Source organism: Limulus polyphemus, unplaced genomic scaffold, assembly GCF_000517525.1.
Source record: "Limulus polyphemus unplaced genomic scaffold, Limulus_polyphemus-2.1.2 Scaffold145, whole genome shotgun sequence".
Classification (NCBI taxonomy): Eukaryota; Metazoa; Arthropoda; class Merostomata; order Xiphosura; family Limulidae; genus Limulus; species Limulus polyphemus.
The window spans coordinates 824083-844395 of NW_013665755.1; the positions used below are offsets into that span (position 1 = coordinate 824083).

General features: G+C 32.5%; 2 protein-coding genes across 5 annotated transcripts in view; both read right to left on the reverse strand.

Annotated features, from left to right (window-relative positions):
- Positions 1 to 19336, reverse strand: part of LOC106475196 (Down syndrome cell adhesion molecule homolog) — a 79747-nt gene extending 60411 nt beyond the window's left edge. The window contains exons 1-4 of one of the 3 annotated variants that reach the window (XM_022380439.1): positions 19005 to 19336; positions 17920 to 18198; positions 17079 to 17195; positions 16808 to 16963 (exon numbers count right to left, since the gene is read on the reverse strand). In XM_022380439.1, coding sequence (XP_022236147.1) covers positions 16808 to 16963; positions 17079 to 17195; positions 17920 to 18198; positions 19005 to 19170 — 718 coding nt within the window. In that variant the 5' untranslated portion in view covers positions 19171 to 19336. Of the gene's footprint in view, positions 1 to 715; positions 881 to 1290; positions 1411 to 1668; positions 1951 to 2041; positions 2326 to 16807; positions 16964 to 17078; positions 17196 to 17919; positions 18199 to 19004 lie in introns of those variants that run through there. The other 2 variants (XM_022380462.1, XM_022380468.1) reach the window with 2 other exon arrangements.
- On the reverse strand, positions 2336 to 10380 carry LOC111083787 (Down syndrome cell adhesion molecule-like protein Dscam2). Of its 2 annotated transcripts, none has more exons than XM_022380485.1 (5): positions 10102 to 10380; positions 9642 to 9923; positions 9302 to 9421; positions 8669 to 8821; positions 2336 to 2387 (listed from the first exon to the last, which is right to left on the reverse strand). In XM_022380485.1, exons 1-5 carry the CDS (start codon positions 10211 to 10213, stop codon positions 2383 to 2385), a joined length of 672 nt encoding a protein of 223 aa, XP_022236193.1. In that variant the 5' UTR covers positions 10214 to 10380; the 3' UTR covers positions 2336 to 2382. The 2 variants fall into 2 exon arrangements, with proteins under 2 accessions (XP_022236193.1, XP_022236191.1); XM_022380483.1 differs by lacking the exon at positions 2336 to 2387 and adding an exon at positions 5135 to 5335.
- Positions 19337 to 20313: the final 977 nt, after the last annotated feature.

Genomic DNA, 20313 nt, shown 5'->3' on the forward strand with positions numbered 1-20313 from the left:
AGATAGCCCTCGTGTAGCTTTGTGCGAAATTCCAAAAACAAACAAACATTGTAACTGGATAGCCACTTAAAAGGGGACTATCTCGATGTACAAAAAGGTTTGTTTGTTTGTTTTTGAATTTCGCGCAAAGCTACACGAGGGTTATCTGCGCTAGCCGTCCCTAATTTACCACCCACCCACCGCCAACTCCTGGGCTACTCTTTTACCAACAAATAGTGGGATTGACCGTCACATTATAACGCCCCCACAGCTGAAAGGGCGAGCATGTTTGGTGGGACCCACAGATTGCGAATCGAGTGCCTTATCCACCTGGCCATGCCGGGCCGTACAGAAAGGAAAAGGTATGGACAATTTCTATATCAACGTATAGATTATGAAGGCAGAAAATTGGTGGTAATGTGACAACACTAATAGCAATTCGTACTATGACAATAAAATGTTTTACCAATCAAAGTACAAAAACACATTCTGTACGAAAGTCATCTATTTAAAAGACCCGAGATTGGAAATATTCAGTTTAATTTTTCCAAAAATACGAAAATAGGTTTTTTTCGAGAAGAACGAAGATAGGCTAGATAGTTTTGTAAACTGATTTATACTGATTATGAACTACACGAATGTTAGTCCCCTAAATAAACAAAACAAGAAACCATTCATTTAAATCAGTCCATTTGGTAAAAGTTGAAGTTGATGCTGAACTATTTTCACCAAATACCTCGGACAGTTAACTGGACAATCTTCTGTAATTTGTGGTCAGAATATCCAACAACTTCACATAAATACCGTCCAGCGTCTTCTTGAATCACGTTCGTGATGGATAATGTTCCGTTTTCGAACAATTTTATTCGACCAATGGCGTTTATCAAAATCTTGCGATTACCTGTTACATAAGTGATAATAAGTCGAGCATTATCCCACTTTTTTGAATTATAAGCATTCTATAGTTTGAAGTAATGCTGGCACTAAAATAATAACAATCAATAAAGGAAATATATAACTTCTGTCATAAAACACCATATAATAACATTATTCCATATATGTTTAATTTATCAGCAATTTTACAATTAAAACGTTAAAGCATAGAACAAGATAGCGAAGCTAATGTTTTTTTATTATAACTTATTAACGGTTGTTTTGTACGAATATGCACTTCGCTTTAAACTTTCCAAAACTCTAGGAACATTGCTAATCATTAACAAAGCTATGCTCGACAGAGTAAATGAATCATAGTATAGTATTATTATTTTAGTTTAAACAAGAAAGTTATGTGTATTAAACAATTAAGCTTACCATCTAGAAATGCCCATTCAATATTTGGTATTGGATATCCATATGCACTACATGTTATGGAGACTGAATTTCCAACTCCAACAACTACATCTTCAGGCTGTTCTTTCCACTTTGGACGTCCTAAAAATGTATCAACATTCACTTACCATTACTTAGGGTAACTGACGTTTTAAAAAATTACAGTGTTAATTCTATTATTTTTAATAGAAACAAATATGGTGTATTTTGTTGAAGGAGGTTTAGTTTTGTTTTTAGAAACCACTTTTCCAGTTGTTGAGTTTTTAAATTTATACATCATATTTATATAACTGTACTGTCTTTATAACCAAATCGTGGGAAAACTATAAATAAATATGATTGCGTGAAACCAATACTTGCCTTTTACATTTAGTTGGGCAGACAACATATCCATTCCAAAATAATTCTGAGCAATGCAAGTGTAATTTCCAGACGATTCCGTCGTGGCTCCATTCAGAATAAGCACAGACAATTTTCCGTGGTTGAGAATAGTCCATTCCTCTCCTGATGTGATAGGCAGTTTATCTTTTAACCATTTGAAAGTGTCGGCTTTATTTGCGGTTTTAAGACCACATGTTACCTGAATATGCTCACCTTCTTCGACACTTTCTGGGAAAGAAAACGGTTGAATTTTTGGAGGTTCTGAAATAACAAAAGATAATAAGAACATTCGAAATATAGAATTCAATTTAATTTCTTCTCACTTATATCAAGACTAATGAATGAAACTTACCTTGGGCATAAATCCTAATTACATAGCACAAAATAGTCCATCTCAACAGGGAGACTATGGTGACGATAGATGGATGTGATGGTCTCGATTGGTAAGCCAACATTGTACAGCTCTGATACTGTTAAAAAGTGTAGAGATTTTTCGAAAACCCGAGCATACAACTGTTTAAGAGCTATTAACGTTTAATAACAAATGCGAGTACCCGATAATGTTGCGAATATATAACCAAAATATATTTACTCGGTATTTCTTTTGACAAAGGTTTCTTTATCAAAGTAGTTCCCTAGAAGATGGCGTCATTTAATTTCCACAAGCCTTCAACGCCACATGTCGTCAAGCTTTTATACTACAAAAATAAAATTTTAAATCAGTTATAAGTGGTTTGACCAAATACATAAGCTTTACTCAAGAAACTAAGAATTTCTCTTATTCTTTTCAGCATAACGCCGATAACTGTTGAGTTAAAACCTGCTTTCGAGAATAACATCTGTAATTAAATCTATCAAACTAGTAATAATTTATATTTAAGTTCTAGAAATAATAATTTTATCTACAAAAATATATTCACGTCAACAGAAAAAAGACGATTATAACCTATTAAGAAACATAACGAGTACGCTCAAAATGCATATCATACAAATTTTGATTTAAACATTCCTTGAAAACTTTAACACCACAATTACATTTTTTACTGATAATTTTACTTTTGTGTTTTACATCATAGGTAAAACGTAGTTTCTTCTCTCTTTTCGAAAATTGTTTGTTTATCTTATTCTCAGTACTTTCAGTTTATAAATGCAGATAGTTCTCTAATTTCATTGGAAATTTTACACAGCCAAAAAAAAAAAAAAACGTTTATGATAACTTAGTCCAGAATTCTATTCTGGTGGGCAGGAAAACTATGATAACTTAGTCCAGAAATCTATTCTGGTGGGCAGGAAAACTCTCACCATAAGTCGAGGATGCACCAGCCAATCGAGTTGAATTCTTCAATAGAAAATAACATTAGTTCCCAAAATCTCCTTGTGTAAACGTTTCACAAGTGAAGTTCCATGACCACATTATATCGTGATATTCAAGATAAAAGATGGAGAGAGATTTGAGACCAACAGTCATTAAAAGAAATGCTTGTGTATATAAAATCCTATTGTTGTGTTTTATATCAATTAATTTAACTAGTCACCCTCCATTTTTCTTGGTGTCACTCTCATTTTAGTAAAAACTGATTGAACTATATTTTATCTGCTGAAAATTAACATATCATAACACAAAAGAGAACGTTTGCACATCATGACCCCGAAAATGTATTAAAGGCGCCAAAACTAATCTTTGGGGTAAATATCTAAACTATTACATGACAAAAGTCAGGGTGTGTGTCCGCTTAAATCTGAGAAACCAGTAGACTTATTGGCACGAAACCTGCAAGGTACGCTTTGGACCCCAACAAAGGATGGAGGGGAGGTGCGGATATGTCTCCTCATGTTTTCCCCGTGCGTTGAATGCACACTTCTTAAAATTGCTGACGCACACGTTATCAAGTAACTCATAAGTATTAACTAAGACAGCATACATTTTGTATTATGTATACAAAAATGAGAAAATCATACTCACAAATTTTCTGCATACTTTTTTAATAAAACATTTAGTCATAAGGGTAGGCCTTTATTTTGTGGATTGCTATTACGCTGTAGACTGTAGTGTTTATCGAAACACTTGTTCTCAAACGGAAAACTGGGTTAAGGATAAACTACAGCTCCTTTTAGGAATTTTTACTTCATAAAAATATGCAACTAACGAAACTTTAAAAAAATAACTGCAGTAAGTCAAAACCAAAGGGACAAAGTAACAGACCAGTATTAATTACAGTAGTACGCCATCAAAAACTCCCTTATACCAAAGCGATCACCAACTTCTTAGAGGTTCAACATCGAGTTCTAAGAAAAAATTCCCAAAGTAAAGAATTCCAGCAACTTATTATTACATAGCTCATTCAAAAGATAAACTCATTGCAAATAATTGAGAAAAAAACAACACAAGACTTTTGGGCATATTTCTCTTAACCCGAGTCAACAAAAGAACATGTCAGAAGCTTTTAATTTACTAACCATTTGTTTTTTGTTTTTCGTATAGCCAAAGTATTACGACAGTTACGTTTCTCAGACTTAATAAAGTCCACAAATGGAGTCCACTTTCACAAACGCTCTTGCTGTACTACAGCAGAAAACGTTTGTTAATAGGGCGTATGCTTGTTTCTTGAATTTTGCTCAAAGCTACACATTTTTGGAGTGATAGCCTATAGGGAAGGCAGTTGGTCAACATTACACACTGCCAACTCTTTACCAACGACCAGGCCATATTAGGTCTTAATAATGCGTGTGATCCCCTTTGACACTAATGCAAATCCTACATTATATTCAGTAAGAGCTAGCACATCAAAAGACAAAAATACTTTTGAAAAAAAAAAAGCCAAAGCACTTCTGTTGGAACTGTATATCAGTTATAATACAATTATAAAAACTGATCACGATAATTAATACATTAGGAGTGAAATATTTACTCATTTTTAATTCAGCTCAGTTCACTTTCATTCACCTAAAATTGTATGAAAACAACAAAGAAGTTGGGCAAAATAAAGAATAAACTGATCCTTCTAACCTCCTCGTACAACTGTTTGGTTCTTACAGCAGATTTTAAATTAAGGTACATAATCGTCAGCACTAAAGTATGAGCAAAACAAAGAATAGGTTTATAGTTTACAGTTTCTCATAACCCTTTAAAACTTTAATGGAGTTTACTTGTTAATTGTTAAAGTTTCCGTAATGGCTGTTGTAGATCTTATTATGGAAGTCTTTGAAGTTATTCACTTATATTGGAGTGTTTGTTCAAAGAATGTTTGTCCCAATGATAATAGTTTTTCTATTGTTAATTTCGTGCTTATGTATTCGTTTAAAACAAGGAAATGTAGTAAATATGTAAGTGCTATGTATATCAGAAAAAGGTCTTCCTTAGATACCTTTATTCGTCTAGTTGGGATGTGAAACTTTATTTACTCTCTTCGTTATTTGCTTAACAAGTGCAATTCCACAAATCAATTACTTGAACGTTTCTTATTAACAGCAATAAAGCATGAACATGTTTGTGAATTGTACAAGTTTTCCTAGTCTGAAGAGGTTTACGGTGCCTAAACCACGGATGTTGAATTGGGTTGTCTTTAACTTCAATTCCACATGACCTCTACCTGTTTTCCTTCCTCAACTTTTTGTGATAAAGTAAATGGTTAAATTAGTAAAAACGCTAGAAAAGAAAAAAAAATATTTCACACATTAAAATATTCTAGAATGTTTTATATTATTTTAAAGAGAAAGTCGTAATTTTTTGGTAAAAAAGACAATCATTTCGTGTTAAGGATCTGAAACAAACTTTTTTAATTGATGTCAATATATTTATGCTTAACGATTTTTTCTTTTGAATATGGCTGCAACAACTACGTAGTCTATAAAAATTAACACTATAACTTGACATTTTTATATTAAGTACTGCAATTAAATTAAAAACTTTGTTCCAGAAAGTTAATTACATGTATTTACTAGGTTTTAAACTGATCTGGCTTTGAACAGCCAAAAACACTGTGTTTCATGTTCTCGTTAAACACCTTGGCTTCAACAGATTATAATGCTAGTGCACAAGAAATCTCTCTTTAGCATTTGCATATTCGAATATATTACTTATAAATACAGAGTAATTAATATTAATTTATTTTTATCTAACCTTTCCTAGTTACTAGAAAACACACATTTATGTCTACATTGAATACTTTGAAAAGTCTTCCTTTCACAATTCCTGACGCAAGCATTGCTTTTCGAAAAAGCTCAACACGAGATTAGTCGAATCTGTAATCTTTCTGAGAAACATATTAATAATTATGTTTATACCCGAAATTGCTGAACGACAGAAGCGTCACTCGGCGATAGATTTATAAAACATAACAATTTACAAAATTTTGTTTGGTTGAAGTTAAGAACAAAGCTACACAATGGGCTACCTGTGCTCGGCCCACAACGGGTATCGAAACCCAGTTTCTAGTGTTGTAAGTCCGAGACATTTACAAAATTAGTAAATCTTTCTATGAAAATAGCTGACTAATTATAGTAAAAACCTTCAAAGTTTTATAGAAAAAATACTCAGAACATATGACTAAGGAAGTTTCAATTTGTGTATTAGACATATTTCATAATTACAATTGTTTTCAATGTAATTGGTGTACCCTTTTGGTTCTGAAAAAAATGTTTAAATTTCATTTTCACAGTACTTCATATTCGTTGAACATCATAACGTTTTATCATAAAATAGTCGATATAAAAAAATGAGTGATTTCTTTAACATAAAGCAATAAAATTTAAGAATTTTTTTAGACTTATATCCTTAAAGCAAGCTGTGCCACAAGACGTAAAACCTTGTGAGAAATATATAATAAAATTTTACAGAATTCCTCATAAAACTACTGTAAACAAAGTATTATCACATCCAGCAAACTATTGGGCAAGTGTCGAAAAAAACAATCAAGTGCACTTTTATAAACTACATGCTTCATGAGAAAAGTATTTAACAGTGAGCACATTTTTACCTTTTGCTCTCGAACTATACATTTCAATAAAAATATTCTACAAAACTAACATTTCACAACTTCTCAAAGTTCTGTAACTTTAAGGACGCTTAGAAAGATAGTAAAGTACACTTGCAGAGCGTGTTTAATTGAGGATAAGTTGTAAGTAGTTTTGAGGAAGATTGCGCGATTAGACGGTGAAAACAGTGGGTTGGGGACAGAGAATAAGAAAGCAAGATAGGGATTGGATACGTTTAGGGCAAAGGGTGCTTTGGTGAAGATAAAAATATGAGTACCGGGTTTACAAGGTGCAAGTTAGTAAAATAGTTAGGGTTATAAAGACAGACAAGTTCAGGTAACATTCAGGTATTTGTCTAATGTATTTGAACCACTGGCTGCTTGAAGAGAGAAACGAGACGAGTGAAAGGTTTACATTGTGGGGAGCTTCTCATTAAGTATAAGGATAAAGTTATTTGTAGTGAAATGTATAGAAAGATTAGAACTAGAATTTGCTTGCAAGATGCTAAAGGGTACAGAATATTGTATAGCATGTTGACAGTTTAGTTGATGTTGGATTCTCTTTTTGTAGTCAAGTAGATGTAAATAGAAAGAACTCATTCAGAGGTCTAAGGATGGAAATAGCCATGTGACCTTTTTCGGCTTGATGTGGAAACGAATTACTTAGTAGGATCAAAGGTTAGATGAAAGGATTTCAGGGATATGCTTAGAACAACAGGTGGGCTGGTCGGACCTGTGAATTAGTTTTAGGAGTAAAATGCTCTATATACTAAAGATGGGCTCCACTTTAGCATGTTAGGTAATAGGATGTTTGGGGAAACTCTGAATACATTCAATAAAGATTGTTTTAACTAAACTTGTATTACACTGAAGGGGTTTAGGGAAGTTACTAAAACAAACTGAAAAGGTTTCTAGGGCAACAAAGAGTTTGGAATAAGAAGATTCAAAGCATAACAAGTTAAACTAATTTTAAAGATAAATCCAACAGATTAAAAGATAAACATAATAGGACTAATGATAAACTTTGTTTCTGTTATTCTAATGTTTGGAGTATTAAGAGCAAAATACATTAGACCAAGGCTGTAGCTGAAACAGAAGGTCTATATAATAGAAATTACTAAGATTTGAAGAACATTGATAATACTTATTTTCGAATTTCTTTCTATACTTTATTTGATAGTGATAGACTTTTGAATCTATATGGGTTACAACCAGAGGTTTCAATGATAGAAAGTACTCAACTTGCAATTGTTGCAAACCACCTGATCAAATAGAAAAGGTCAATGAGAAACTGTGTAATAACAGTCTAGTGTGGGTTATCATAATTTGGTACGTGTAACTGAAGAAAAGAGTCTTAGCATATTGATAGATAAGTCGATCAAAGTATTACTCTATTTCTATTTGTAAAGCTAATATAATATTAGAATGTATTTACAGATATGCTGATAACAACTCAAATGGGGTAGTTAACTCTAAAGCACTAGTTAGGCCTCACTGTAAAAGGTTTGGCTTCTTTATTTAAGAAATTATATTGACGTATTGGAAATGGTTCAGAGGAGGGTTACTAGGATGACTCCAGAGATGAAGTGTTATCTTACAATCATAATTTAATATCTCTTAACTTAGTTTCTCTTGAGAAAAGAAGTGTAAGCGGTGATCGTATTAAAGTTTGCAAGATTATCCAAAGAATTGATAGGATAAGGCAAGTAATTTCTTTGTGCTATATTTTGAAGAATATAATACAAAAAAAAGTTTAAGATTTGGAAAATATAGGCTAAGCTCTAGTTAAGACAGTTGTTTTTCTAACAATGCTATTGACTTACGAAATGAGTTGACGTTAAGATTGGTGGAGGTCAGCAATTTATAGCTGTTTAAAAGGGTAAACGATTAATTTTTTTAAAAATAAATGGTAGGTTTAAATTTTTACTTTTCTGAAGAGAGGATGTATAAGGGTAGACTTGAAAGACCAAACGTCCCTTGTTGTCCGCAGGTTATATTATGTTTACCTCTTATATATAGTTCGACTTGCTTGCTCAAACTGTCACCGATACCATTGTTAGCTTCACAGATGTAAAATCCAGCATTATGTTTTCTTATGTCTTGAATGGTAAGAGTCCCATTGGATTCCGAAGTTTTCGATACATCGACGTATTTTTCTCCTATAAGTAAAGCATTTATGGTGTGTACAACTCTTTTTTTTTATCAAAACTTATAAGTACTACAAGTTGCAAATAAAACTAAAACTTATAAACCTAAAAACTACATAACAGAATTAACGTCTACTCAAAATGAGTAAAAATGTGCTTGTTTTAAAATAAGCAATTTTAATCTGATTACTCAATGTTTACCGAAAGTTGAAATTATAGATTATAATTTATTATCTTCTTTTGAAAGTAAGTAAATTTTTCCTTTATAAGTGAATCAAAGGTGAGTAGAAATGAAGCCATGCTAAAACTACTTAAAGTTTTCTCAAAATGTCAGCATGTAAAACAGACACAAAAGATGTAAAACTAGGTATTAAAGCTTTTCCAAATATTTGTTATTGCATTAAACCATTGTTTTAAAACGTGATTTATATAAATACCGCCATTTCATTCAATTACACTATTTTAACAGCTTCTGTACTCCGTAATACACACCTTTCTGTCTCTTCCATATAATGCTGGGTATTGGATAACCCCAAGCACTACAGTGAAAGCGCACAGTCTCTCCTATGCTCGATTCCATATCTTTAGGCTGCTGTTTCCATTTTGGAGGGCCTAGGAACCCACAATTATGTTTAGGATATGTCACATAAAGCACTTACTACTTCCATTTTAAAAGATTATGATATTATAAAATTTCCGTTTTAAGATTTCGATGTGTAAGTGTTAGCAATCTATTCTTAGTTAATAAAATAATCTCGATACACAGACGTAAAGAAATTTACATTTTTTTTAATTGAATAGCTACATTTCTGATCATGGTAAAGATGATTACCTTTAACACGAAGTTCAGTAGTGAATTCATCTTGACCAACAGAATTACGAACAGCACAAGTGTAGTTTCCTGATGTCTCTGTGGTCGCACTGTTTATTATTAACACCGAAACTCTACCCGGAGAAAGTATTGTCCACTTTGTTCCTGAGTGCAAAGGATGGCCATCTTTAAACCATTTAAAATATTCAGCAGTGTCGTGCGTTTCTAATCCACAGGTAACTTGGATATGTTTACCTTCTTCAACAAAAGCAGGAAAGGCAAAAGGTTGGATCTTTGGAGGCACTAAAATAAAGCAGAAATGGGTGAATTGATATGTATCTAAATTTTAAAAATAAGAATTGGTTTGAAAGGTATTGCTAATATATAAGTTTTAACTTTCTGCTTACGATATTAAAATTTAATGAAGCTAAACAGGCGCTAAATTGCCTAAACTGAGTCCAAATAGTATTCAATATCTTACCTTGAGCAACACCACTTGAGTAGAAAACAACAGCAAAAATGAAGATCTTGGCTGACGATCTTCTCCTCACGTCCACAGGTAGTGAACTTATGACTGTATTCAAGACTTGCATATTTCTACGAAAACTGTTCAGGTCAGGATAGTGTAGTTTATGATTCACTAATATTGGCTATTGATGAAGGAATAACATCTAAGAAGTGTATCAAAGTAAGCACACTAAACTGTTTAATCACTCTATAATGTAATCTTCTCTGATCGCGAAAACTGGAAGATCAAAATTCTTCTATTCCTTGCTACAAACACAACTAAATCAAATATGGCGTATTCGTAAGGCCATTGCAAAAAAAAACCCTAAGCTATTAGCGCCACATGACGTCAAACCTTTGAATTAAGGAACTATTAGATGTATTTTTTGAAATTGCATAAACAAGGATGCTCCCAAAAGAAACGTATATGAAAGGAAACTTGAAACCTTATAAAAAACTGCTCCAATTTCATAAATTGAGTTAGGTGTTATAAAGGTCATAAAACAAATATAAAAAAGTTGACAACTCAAATGAAACCTAAGAAATAACTAATCATTAAAGATAACGTACTGACACAATTTTAGTCTGTCTGACATAATGTTAAACTCCGTAATAATGTTTCAACAAAACACATTGTGACTAACCTTCGATGTATAAATTATTTAACACCTGAAATAAAATAATCTTATAAACTGCTAATCTTTTAAATGTCATACACCTTATTTGAACCTTGGATTTCAAGATGCACTGTTTTACTTAAAGAATTATCCATTTCATTAGACACTTTACATGCAAAACGAGTTCAACTCTATGAATATGCAAAAAATCCTCTTGAAAGATCTTTACTCTCCTTGGTGAAACAAGTTTTTTAGTTTTCTGGTTTGCTAATATGACATACTATTTCAATTTAGGATTTCCGAAAACCATATTTTTATGCAAACAAAAAGCTCCTATACTTAATTACAAAAAGTATTTTGTATTAATCATACAATGCCTGAAGATGGCCCACTCTTATGGGGTGAAAGGTTAATTTTTGTTGTTCGAAAAACACATTTCCATTATAAAGTTGTTCATTATATTAATTTTTAATTATAACATCTTTAGTAGATATTAAAAAAGTCTTGTAATAGTTTGTCAATTATAAAACGTTTAATAAATAGTATTTTAAGTCAACTTTATCAGTTTATAAAACACAATGGTACGTAGATAGATGTCTAATGTTTTATCCCGATTAAAAATATTGCCTGATAGAAATAAACTAATTTTTTTACAGTTCGGTTTCCAGCAAGTACCAACTAAATTAGAACTCCATTTAAATTGTATTTTGAAATTACTGTAAATGTTTTGAATATTTTGATAGTAAATCTTTAAAAAGACTGTTTTATGTTTTGTTTTTATTTTATTTGTTTAAACTGTTTCAGAGAACTTTTTTTTTATAATAACTCACTGTTTAGTTCCACCATTGAACGACAGGTGTGGGATAACCGTATGCAGAGTACTTCAATATGACATCTTTATTAATTGCAGCGATAACATTCGTAAGTTTTCCCCTCCACTCAGGCGGACCTATCCACAGTATTATTCAGGTAAACAATTCAAAAATTTGTGAAATGTCAACGTTAAAAACTGAAACGAAATACCAGTTGTTTATAGAATAATTAAGGCATGAAAATATTAAGTAAAACTCAGAAAGTTATAATAATATATATATTGTAAATTTTTCGTTTGTTTTCAATATTTAGATTATGTGTATCAAGATTTAATTGAATTGAAGGGTTGAAAAATAAGTGAAATAAAATAAGATTCCTGAACAAAAAATAAGCATGCAAAACTATAAAAGCTAAAAAAATGATATTTTGCTAGAAAAAATACATTCAAAAACAACAATATATACATACATCCATATATTACCTTTTATTAAGAATTGGAAAGTGTGGCTATATTTTCCATATTTGTTCCGAACTAAACACAAGTAGTTTGAAAATCAGACACATAGCAATTGTTTATCATTAGCACAGACATCCTAGGAAGGTTATGTGTGAACACGTTTAAGTCAATTTTCAGAACCTTATGGTTTCTAAACCATTCAAATTGAACTGGTTCATCACCAGATTTTACGCCGCAAACTATGTGAATCTGTTTATCTCTGTTCAGGTTCTAGAGAAAAGTGAACGGCTGTATTTTGACTGCTGCTGTGCAAGAACAAAACCATATTTACACATTATGGCAAGGAGTTGTAGTTTTGTTTTCACATAAAAAACTACTCCAAATATCAACAGAGACTGCTCATATAAGAATTTCTTTCTAAAAGTAAACTGTTTTATACATCAAGAACAATTCAACAGTCGTAATTATTAATAATTCATTTCTTCTTCCAGGTGAAAGACCACAATAATACTTAAAATATATGATCTTATTTTTGTTTCAATTATTTAATGCTTATAACGTTCTTAGAAATTGCATTTTTATGTCAAAATTATATAGATATTTTTAATGATATCTGATATAACTGACATAGTATTATAATTGCACATCCTTCTTTGTCACCATGAATTTTTTTGCATTGCGTCATTTCTTTAATTCTGCCATGAAAGCTTTAAACGTGCTCCTTTTAGCAAGAACGATATTTTAAGGTCTTAGTTTGTTCATATTTTGGATGACAATTAACCAAAGCCAGCAAGATGCAAACCGCATAGAGGAATTTGTAAATTGGTTTGATTTGGTTTGAAGTTACATGAGAGCTATCTGCATTAGCCGTCCCTAATTTAGCTGTGAAAGGCTAGAGGGAAGGCAGCTAGTCATCATCCCCAACCACCAACTTTTGGGTTACTCTTTTACCAACGAATAGCGGGATTGACTGTCACATTATAACGCTCCCACGGCTAAAAGTGTGAGTATGTTTGGTAGGAGGGAGATTCGAACCCGCGACCTTCAGATTGAGAGTCGAGCGTCCTAAGCACCTGGATTTTGAAATACATCAATGAGTTGACAATATATGCAAAAACGTTGCTAAATATTAATAGTGGGGTTTAGTTGTGTGTTTTTTAGCAGCACATAAATGTAAAGCATATTAGCTATACATAATTTGAAAAAAAACTTGGTTTCAAGTATTAGGGAACAAAATAGGCACGATTTCACGTGCAACCTATCTTCTTGTTCAAAATACAAATTGGCATTAGCATTGAAAACCCATGATGACACATTTCTTTGACGATTGTGGTGTCACAGTGTACGCACAAAAATGTCAAAAAGACAGAAACGTACATTAGTATTGAAGTTAATGAAAAAATACATGAACACTCATAAGAAAATTCGAGTAGCTGTAAGAAATAAGTGATGCTTTTGTTTAGTCCCCCTCCAGTGGCACAGCGGTATGTCTGCGGACTTACAACGCTAGAAACCGGGTTTCGATACCTGTGTATTGTATTTTGTATTGAAAGCAAACAACAATAATAATAAAATTACTAACATAGTTAAATAGATTGTATTAAATTATTATTGCTTTACGTAATAATATTAATCGCTGCAACTGCATACTTAACAAACAAAACCTATGAGAAATAATAGACACTAACATATAGACCGTTTCCAGTGAACAGTGGGTTGAAGGTATCCCCAAACACTACACTTCAATTTACTGACTCTTCCTATATCCACTAAATTCTCACGAGGCTCATGCTTCCACTTAGGGGACTGCGCTCATTTTGAAAATAAAAGACTTGATTTTCGTCAAATAACTGTAATTGCTTCTTATTACATTAACATTTCTTAACAATACAGATGGTTAATTTAACATTACAGGAATGATGTGTAAGTACTGGTGGTGCTGCATGACAACACATTTAGCACCAATATATATATAACGTTTACGGCGAATTTCCAGGCATTCGGCAGCGCAATACCACGGTTGGACTTGTGACTAGAAGGAAATTCCATAACCCCTTTTCCAAGAAGGACATTCATACAACACGATTGGTAAGCGATGTACAGCCAAAAAACATAATTTAGGAAAAGGTAGCTTTCAATATTCTCTGGAGAAAAGAAAACTCGCATAGCAATCTTTAAGACCAACAAAGTACTCCAAAACCACACTCCCAGTCCAGTCAGGAGCAAAGCAATTGTCTGCGAAAGTAAAGCTATGTGTAAAGAAAGTGAGACCCAAAACAACATTGTGAAAAGTCGGGAATATCTTCCACTGCGGTAAACAAGACAATAATAAGGATTTGAATCTGATAACGACTCATAAACTTTCAATCACACCTAGAAATCAGTGGCTGTTTTCACGAGAAACATGGAACCACTACGTTCTCATTCAGCTATATTTCTGTCATGTCTCATAAGGCAGCTTCAGTAGTCTTTTATGCTTCTGGAATTAACGTGGTACTGATAGCCAGCTTCTACTTACCGTGGAAGGTTTGTGGAAAGTTTATTAAGATTCTTTGTCTCAGAGTGGCGTCGCCATCCCTTTCTGAAGTTTGCATAGAATTTAAATTGTACCTCCAGACAGTAGTACGGTTTTGATTTGTTTTGGTTTGAATTTCGTGCAAAGCTACACAATAGTTATGTGCTCTAGCCGTCCCTAACTTACTAGTGATAGACCAGAGGAAGGCAGCTGGTCAACATTACTCGCCGCCAACTCTTGGGCTACTCTTTTATCAACGAATAGTGAGATTGACCATGGAGGAAGTTATTGAGGGTACATCGTTCTTACAAAGTGCTATTCACTTCAGTATAAAGTGTGCTTTCTAAATACCATTTGTCAAAAATGAATGATCTTAATTATTTTATTAATGAATGTTAATTATTGTAAAGATAAAAGAACAGTAGCTGATATACGCTAAGAAACATGATACTGAATTGAAACTCTACAAGTATCGTTAATGGATAAAACTCACTGCTTTAAACTGCTTTGGTCTGCCTTTTTTCTCTTCAACATCAATGCTAAAGATTGTTTTATCAATGAAGATATAAATGTCTTCTTTTTCGTATCTTTAACAAGAAGTTGAGCAGTGTACTTGTTCTCTTCGTCAAAACTTTGAGGCATACACTTATAGTTACCAAGAGATTCAACCGAACTACATTTAAATATCAAAACAGAGAAAATCCTATGGTTGAGAACTTCCCATTGCCATTCAGACTGTATAACAGAGAAGTATTTAAATAAAGTATTTTTTTTGCCCCAACTATCCTATAGGTTGCTTCAAGATCCTCTTCTTTCACGACATCTTGGAATTTGAACGATTGCATTTTTAGATCTCAAACTATGAAGTTATTCATATCATTATACTGGTTATATTCTATGTTATATTATAGGTTATCTGAAAATATTTATATGCTAAATTTTCTTTATTGGTAAAAAACATGTCGAAAACTTGTTTTGTAAACTAATATGTTAAATATGCAGAAAAGCTCTCTCGTACAATGCTCTCTTTCAAATTAAAGCGACTGCTACATTAACCCTATTAACGTTTTTCTGTGTAATATTTTTAATACAAATAATCAATAAAATTCTATACTTTTTACCTCTTAAGTATGATCGACATTTATTAATATTTTATCAGCTTGTTTCTTTTCATAATACACAAAAAACGTCAGAAATAACTAACTGTATACAAAAACAAAGATGCAAATTTTGTTGTTAAGTGAAACACCACACAATGGGATATTTGTACTTTATCTACAAAAGCACTTTATGTTTTCCTACATTCGTAACTTAAATTGGACGAAATCTCACCTTCACAAAGTGCATCATACAGAATTGCCGATACGATACATATCATCCAGCGAAGATTGTTTGTTTGTTATGGATTTCGTACAAAACTACACGAGGACTATCTAAGCTAGTCGTCCCTAATTTAGCAGTGTAGGACTAGAGGGAAGACAGCTAGTCATCACCACCCACCGCCAACTCTTGGGATATTCATTTACCAACGGATAGTAGGATTGGCCGTAACATTATAACGTCCCCACGGCTGAAAGGGCGAGCATATTTGGTGTGACGGGGAATCGAACCCGCGACCCTCAGATTGCGAGTAGAGTGCCCTAACCACCTGGCCATGCCGGGCCTCCAGCGAAGAACCGAAAAACGCAAAAATCACAGTCGCCATAGCAGACTCATCCAATGTGCTTCTAGCACTCTTTCAGAAACCAGAGAAATTTCTCATTATATAGCTCCTGAGATGTGGGCACAGTCAACTCAGTCTTTCTTACCTAGCGAAAAATCTCGCTCCCTCATACCTCAACTGTTGTTAGTTTGATGCCCCAATAAGAATCATTACTGTATCTTAAACCGTGTATCTTTACTGGTGTGGAGCGATAACTGAATCATGAACTCTAGCCCAAATATGGCGTCTGAGGTAAGTAGGCATGTACGCAACATTTTTTTCTTATTATTATATTTGGTCTTCAGCAGTGTATAGTAGTGTTTTCTAGTACTATCACTAGTTATGAAAAAGTGTTTAACCATTTAAGGTCAAATAATTTTATTAGCATTAGTTGAAAATATGTATACCATAGAATTTAACGATTACTTCTTTAGTTTATTTCCTGTTCAAACATTTTCTTAAATTTTTTACATTGAGAAATAATTTTAATTTAGTTTTCGGCAAAAGGGAAAAAGTGAGGTAACAAAAGGCAAACAATCTATCATGATATCAAAATTCACTCTTCTGCTGTAATACCTCTTATAGCAAGCTGCATCGACTTCTGTAAACCTTTACCGATTCTGTTTGTCACCGCGCACGTGTAATATCCGCCATCACTTGGTGAAACACGTAGAATGGTCAAAGATCCATCTTCTCCTATCTTCCAATGATCTTGTTCTAAATGGTGTCTGCCTGTAAACAAGCACGAATATTTCCTAAGTATTTTTAAAATAGCTTTTGGAGCTTATATTTACAATCACCTTATCCGATCCTAAAAGATGTAACATACTTAGTATAATTGCATTACCATTTCGTTTCCATTGTACCAATGGTTTGGGATAACCATACACAACACAAGGTATAGTAACATTTTGTCCAAGCTGAACACTGATGTCGTGAGGTTCGTATTTCCATTCTGGTGGTCCTATAAGTAGTATATATATATATATATATATATATATTATAACATAATTTTATTGTTTCAACTAATACACTTTTATTTTGTTTGAGTTTAATTTATTAAGTTTCATATTTAAGTTAAGAAAGGTATTTTGTAGTAGAAAACAAAGAAAATATCCTAGAAATATTTCGACGTGGATAATAATAAGATATTTTGGTTTTTAACTATAAATAGCATCTTACGCGATACAGGAGATAAACAACCAGATCAGAGACAACAATGTTTCTGGTACAGAAATCTACTTTCAGATTTAGTGGAACCATTCACCAACATCTTTTTAATTGTGGTTATTTTTAGAAAAAAATATCGCGATTGACTGACACAGTCATACCACACCCACAAGTGATATGCAGAGATGTTCAGTGGTATATCGCGCATCGACACTTGGGCCTTCCGTAATACAGCCCGTTAAGCATTAGGTCACTTCAGACAAAAACAATTATTGGCATAATTAGAATTTTAAAATGTCATTTTATTTATAGATTTATTTATTTGTTTTGACAAACCGAAAAACGTTATTAGTCCTCTAAATTGACTTGCTAGGTGTGGTAGACTACAAGACAGAATTGTAGGCTTACAAAGAGGTGTTATGAGGATAAGTATATAGTAAATCCTCTTACATTTTCTCAATATAAACATGATATAATTTTGTATGCGATAGAAGTGATGACTTGACAGATATACACACCTGTGATTAGTAATTTTGCTGTATGAGCACCTTCTCCAGAAGAACTCTTGGCGAAACAAGTGTAGTTACCATTAGACTGAACAGATGCGTTATTCACAAACAGTAGCGAAACAGTTGGGTGAAGAACAACAGTCCATTGTTTTCCTGAATCAATAACTTTACCATCTTTTAACCAAGAGAACATGACATCTTCTTCGGCTCCAGTTATTCCGCAAATAACTTGTATCTTTTGGCCTTCCTGAACATTTGTTGGAAAGTGGAATGGATGGATTCTTAATGCTAAAAAAGAGTCAAATATAAACCTGATAATGTGTAATATTGGTAACAATCTAAAACATCATAATCATCATTACCATCTCCATCTCATTAATGACTTTTATTTGTTATTTGGTTAACTATAAAAAATAACCTTACTTCGATTTCTGGTTTAGTTTCACGTTTTAAATCGCTTAATGATTAATTTCTTAATATTTCATATTGGATAAAAGCCTAATGTAATTTTTCTTACTCAATTCAACTGAGTTTACTTTGAAAGCTTGGATTTTTTCGAAACCTTGGTTTTTCTCGCATTTTAGTTTTCTAAGTTATTTTTTATTTTTATGTTATATTTAAATATTTGTTCTTGATCATTAATTTTCATGTTCCACTGCAGCTACATTTGTCTCAAAAGTTTATTGTTTTCGAACAACAATAATAATAATAATTGGAGAATTAAATAATAATAACTGTTCTTATTAAGTTAATATTCATAGATATTTCTTTAAATAACTCCTCAATTTACAAAAGAGTGAATATAGAAAAACATATAGTTTATTTCGTTCTAAATTAGTTTGATTACAATATGTATTCTTTGCTCTTACTTAAATATAGAAAAATAGAATACCGTATATGCAACTCAAGTTTTATTCCTTACTTTGATAGTTTGAGTAACGTCATTATTTCTTCACATTGAAAATGTGATACTTGTACAATCTCATGTGCAATCTAAAGTACAATCTTGTACAATCTAATTAGTTAATTTGATTGAGGTTTTTAGTTAAATAATTCTGCAACAAAACGTAGTTTAAGAAGTCAAAGTATCTTACCAAGTGATAATTCTGAAAGTCCGAAAAACAATACGTAATAAGCAATCAAGGTCAGAAAACTCAATCGGCTTAGCGATGGCAGTATGTTTCTTCCTTTTATTTTTTCATTGTTGTTTGCGATGGGTTTTAGGATCAAATTCACATTGTAGCAAGCAGTAGCCATCATGAACCATTAGCAAGTCTCTACGAAGCTAGTTGCTATGTATTCCATACCATTGAGCCTTCTCACTAGCAAGAACTAAAGAAAATTCGAAACATAATCCATTTCACGATGGACACAACCTTTATTTTATACACAAAAGCTAAAGAAAAATTTGTCACATTCACCCGAGCTTTACTCCACCTTTACTTTCACTCCCACCAAATATGGCGCAATGAATTGAAGAAAAATAGAAAGGGGACTGTGTTTTTTAGCGCCCCTACTCGACGACTTTATGCACTATTTAATTGCGATATAATACAATATCTTTCGACATAATAGATCTGATAAAGATGGAGATCGTGAATAATCCTTAAGTCATGACATAAAACAGACCATTTGTTTGGTTTCTAAATACTTCGTATTTTTCTCAGTTTAAAGTTGGTGGTGTGGAAGAAATAATTATCGCTAATAATTATCGAATTATCGCTGTTATTAGTATTCATAACATATACAAATGAAATGAAAATGAAACATGACTTTGTTTCTAATCTTAGGGTAATTTCTGTACACAGTGAGCTATTACGTTTCTACTCCCTAGTTTCCTCTTTGGAATTCCCATGTGACACTCAAAGGGTGGAATATTGGTGCCAACTGTTACCCAGATATAATTTTTTTGCTTCTTTCACAATGGAAAAACAAAACCATTAACTATCAACAGATACATTATTTTATAGTGTTATTATTGGCCCCCAGTTGCAGAGCGGTATGTCTGTGGATTTACAACGCTAGAAACCGGGTTTCGATACTCGTGGTGGACCGAACACAGTTAGCCCGTTGTGTAGCTTTGTGCTTAATTATAAACAAACAAACATTTGTTATTATCGTATTTCATATTAATAATTAAATATGATAGAATTGCTCCAGACTCAGCTAGGAACAGGATGTTATGTAAAAACATGAAAAGGGACAAATTTGTTAACATCTGGCTTAGGAAGAATAACATTAAATTCGATATTTATGTGAATATTTTGATTTTTCCCTATATAGACGTAATGCTTTTAATTGTACACACAACCTTTTAGCAATGACGTGCAATTAAAAACAAAACGAAGAAAAGAACATCATTTATTAACTAGTATCATTTATTAACTTTCCAAGATTGCTTTA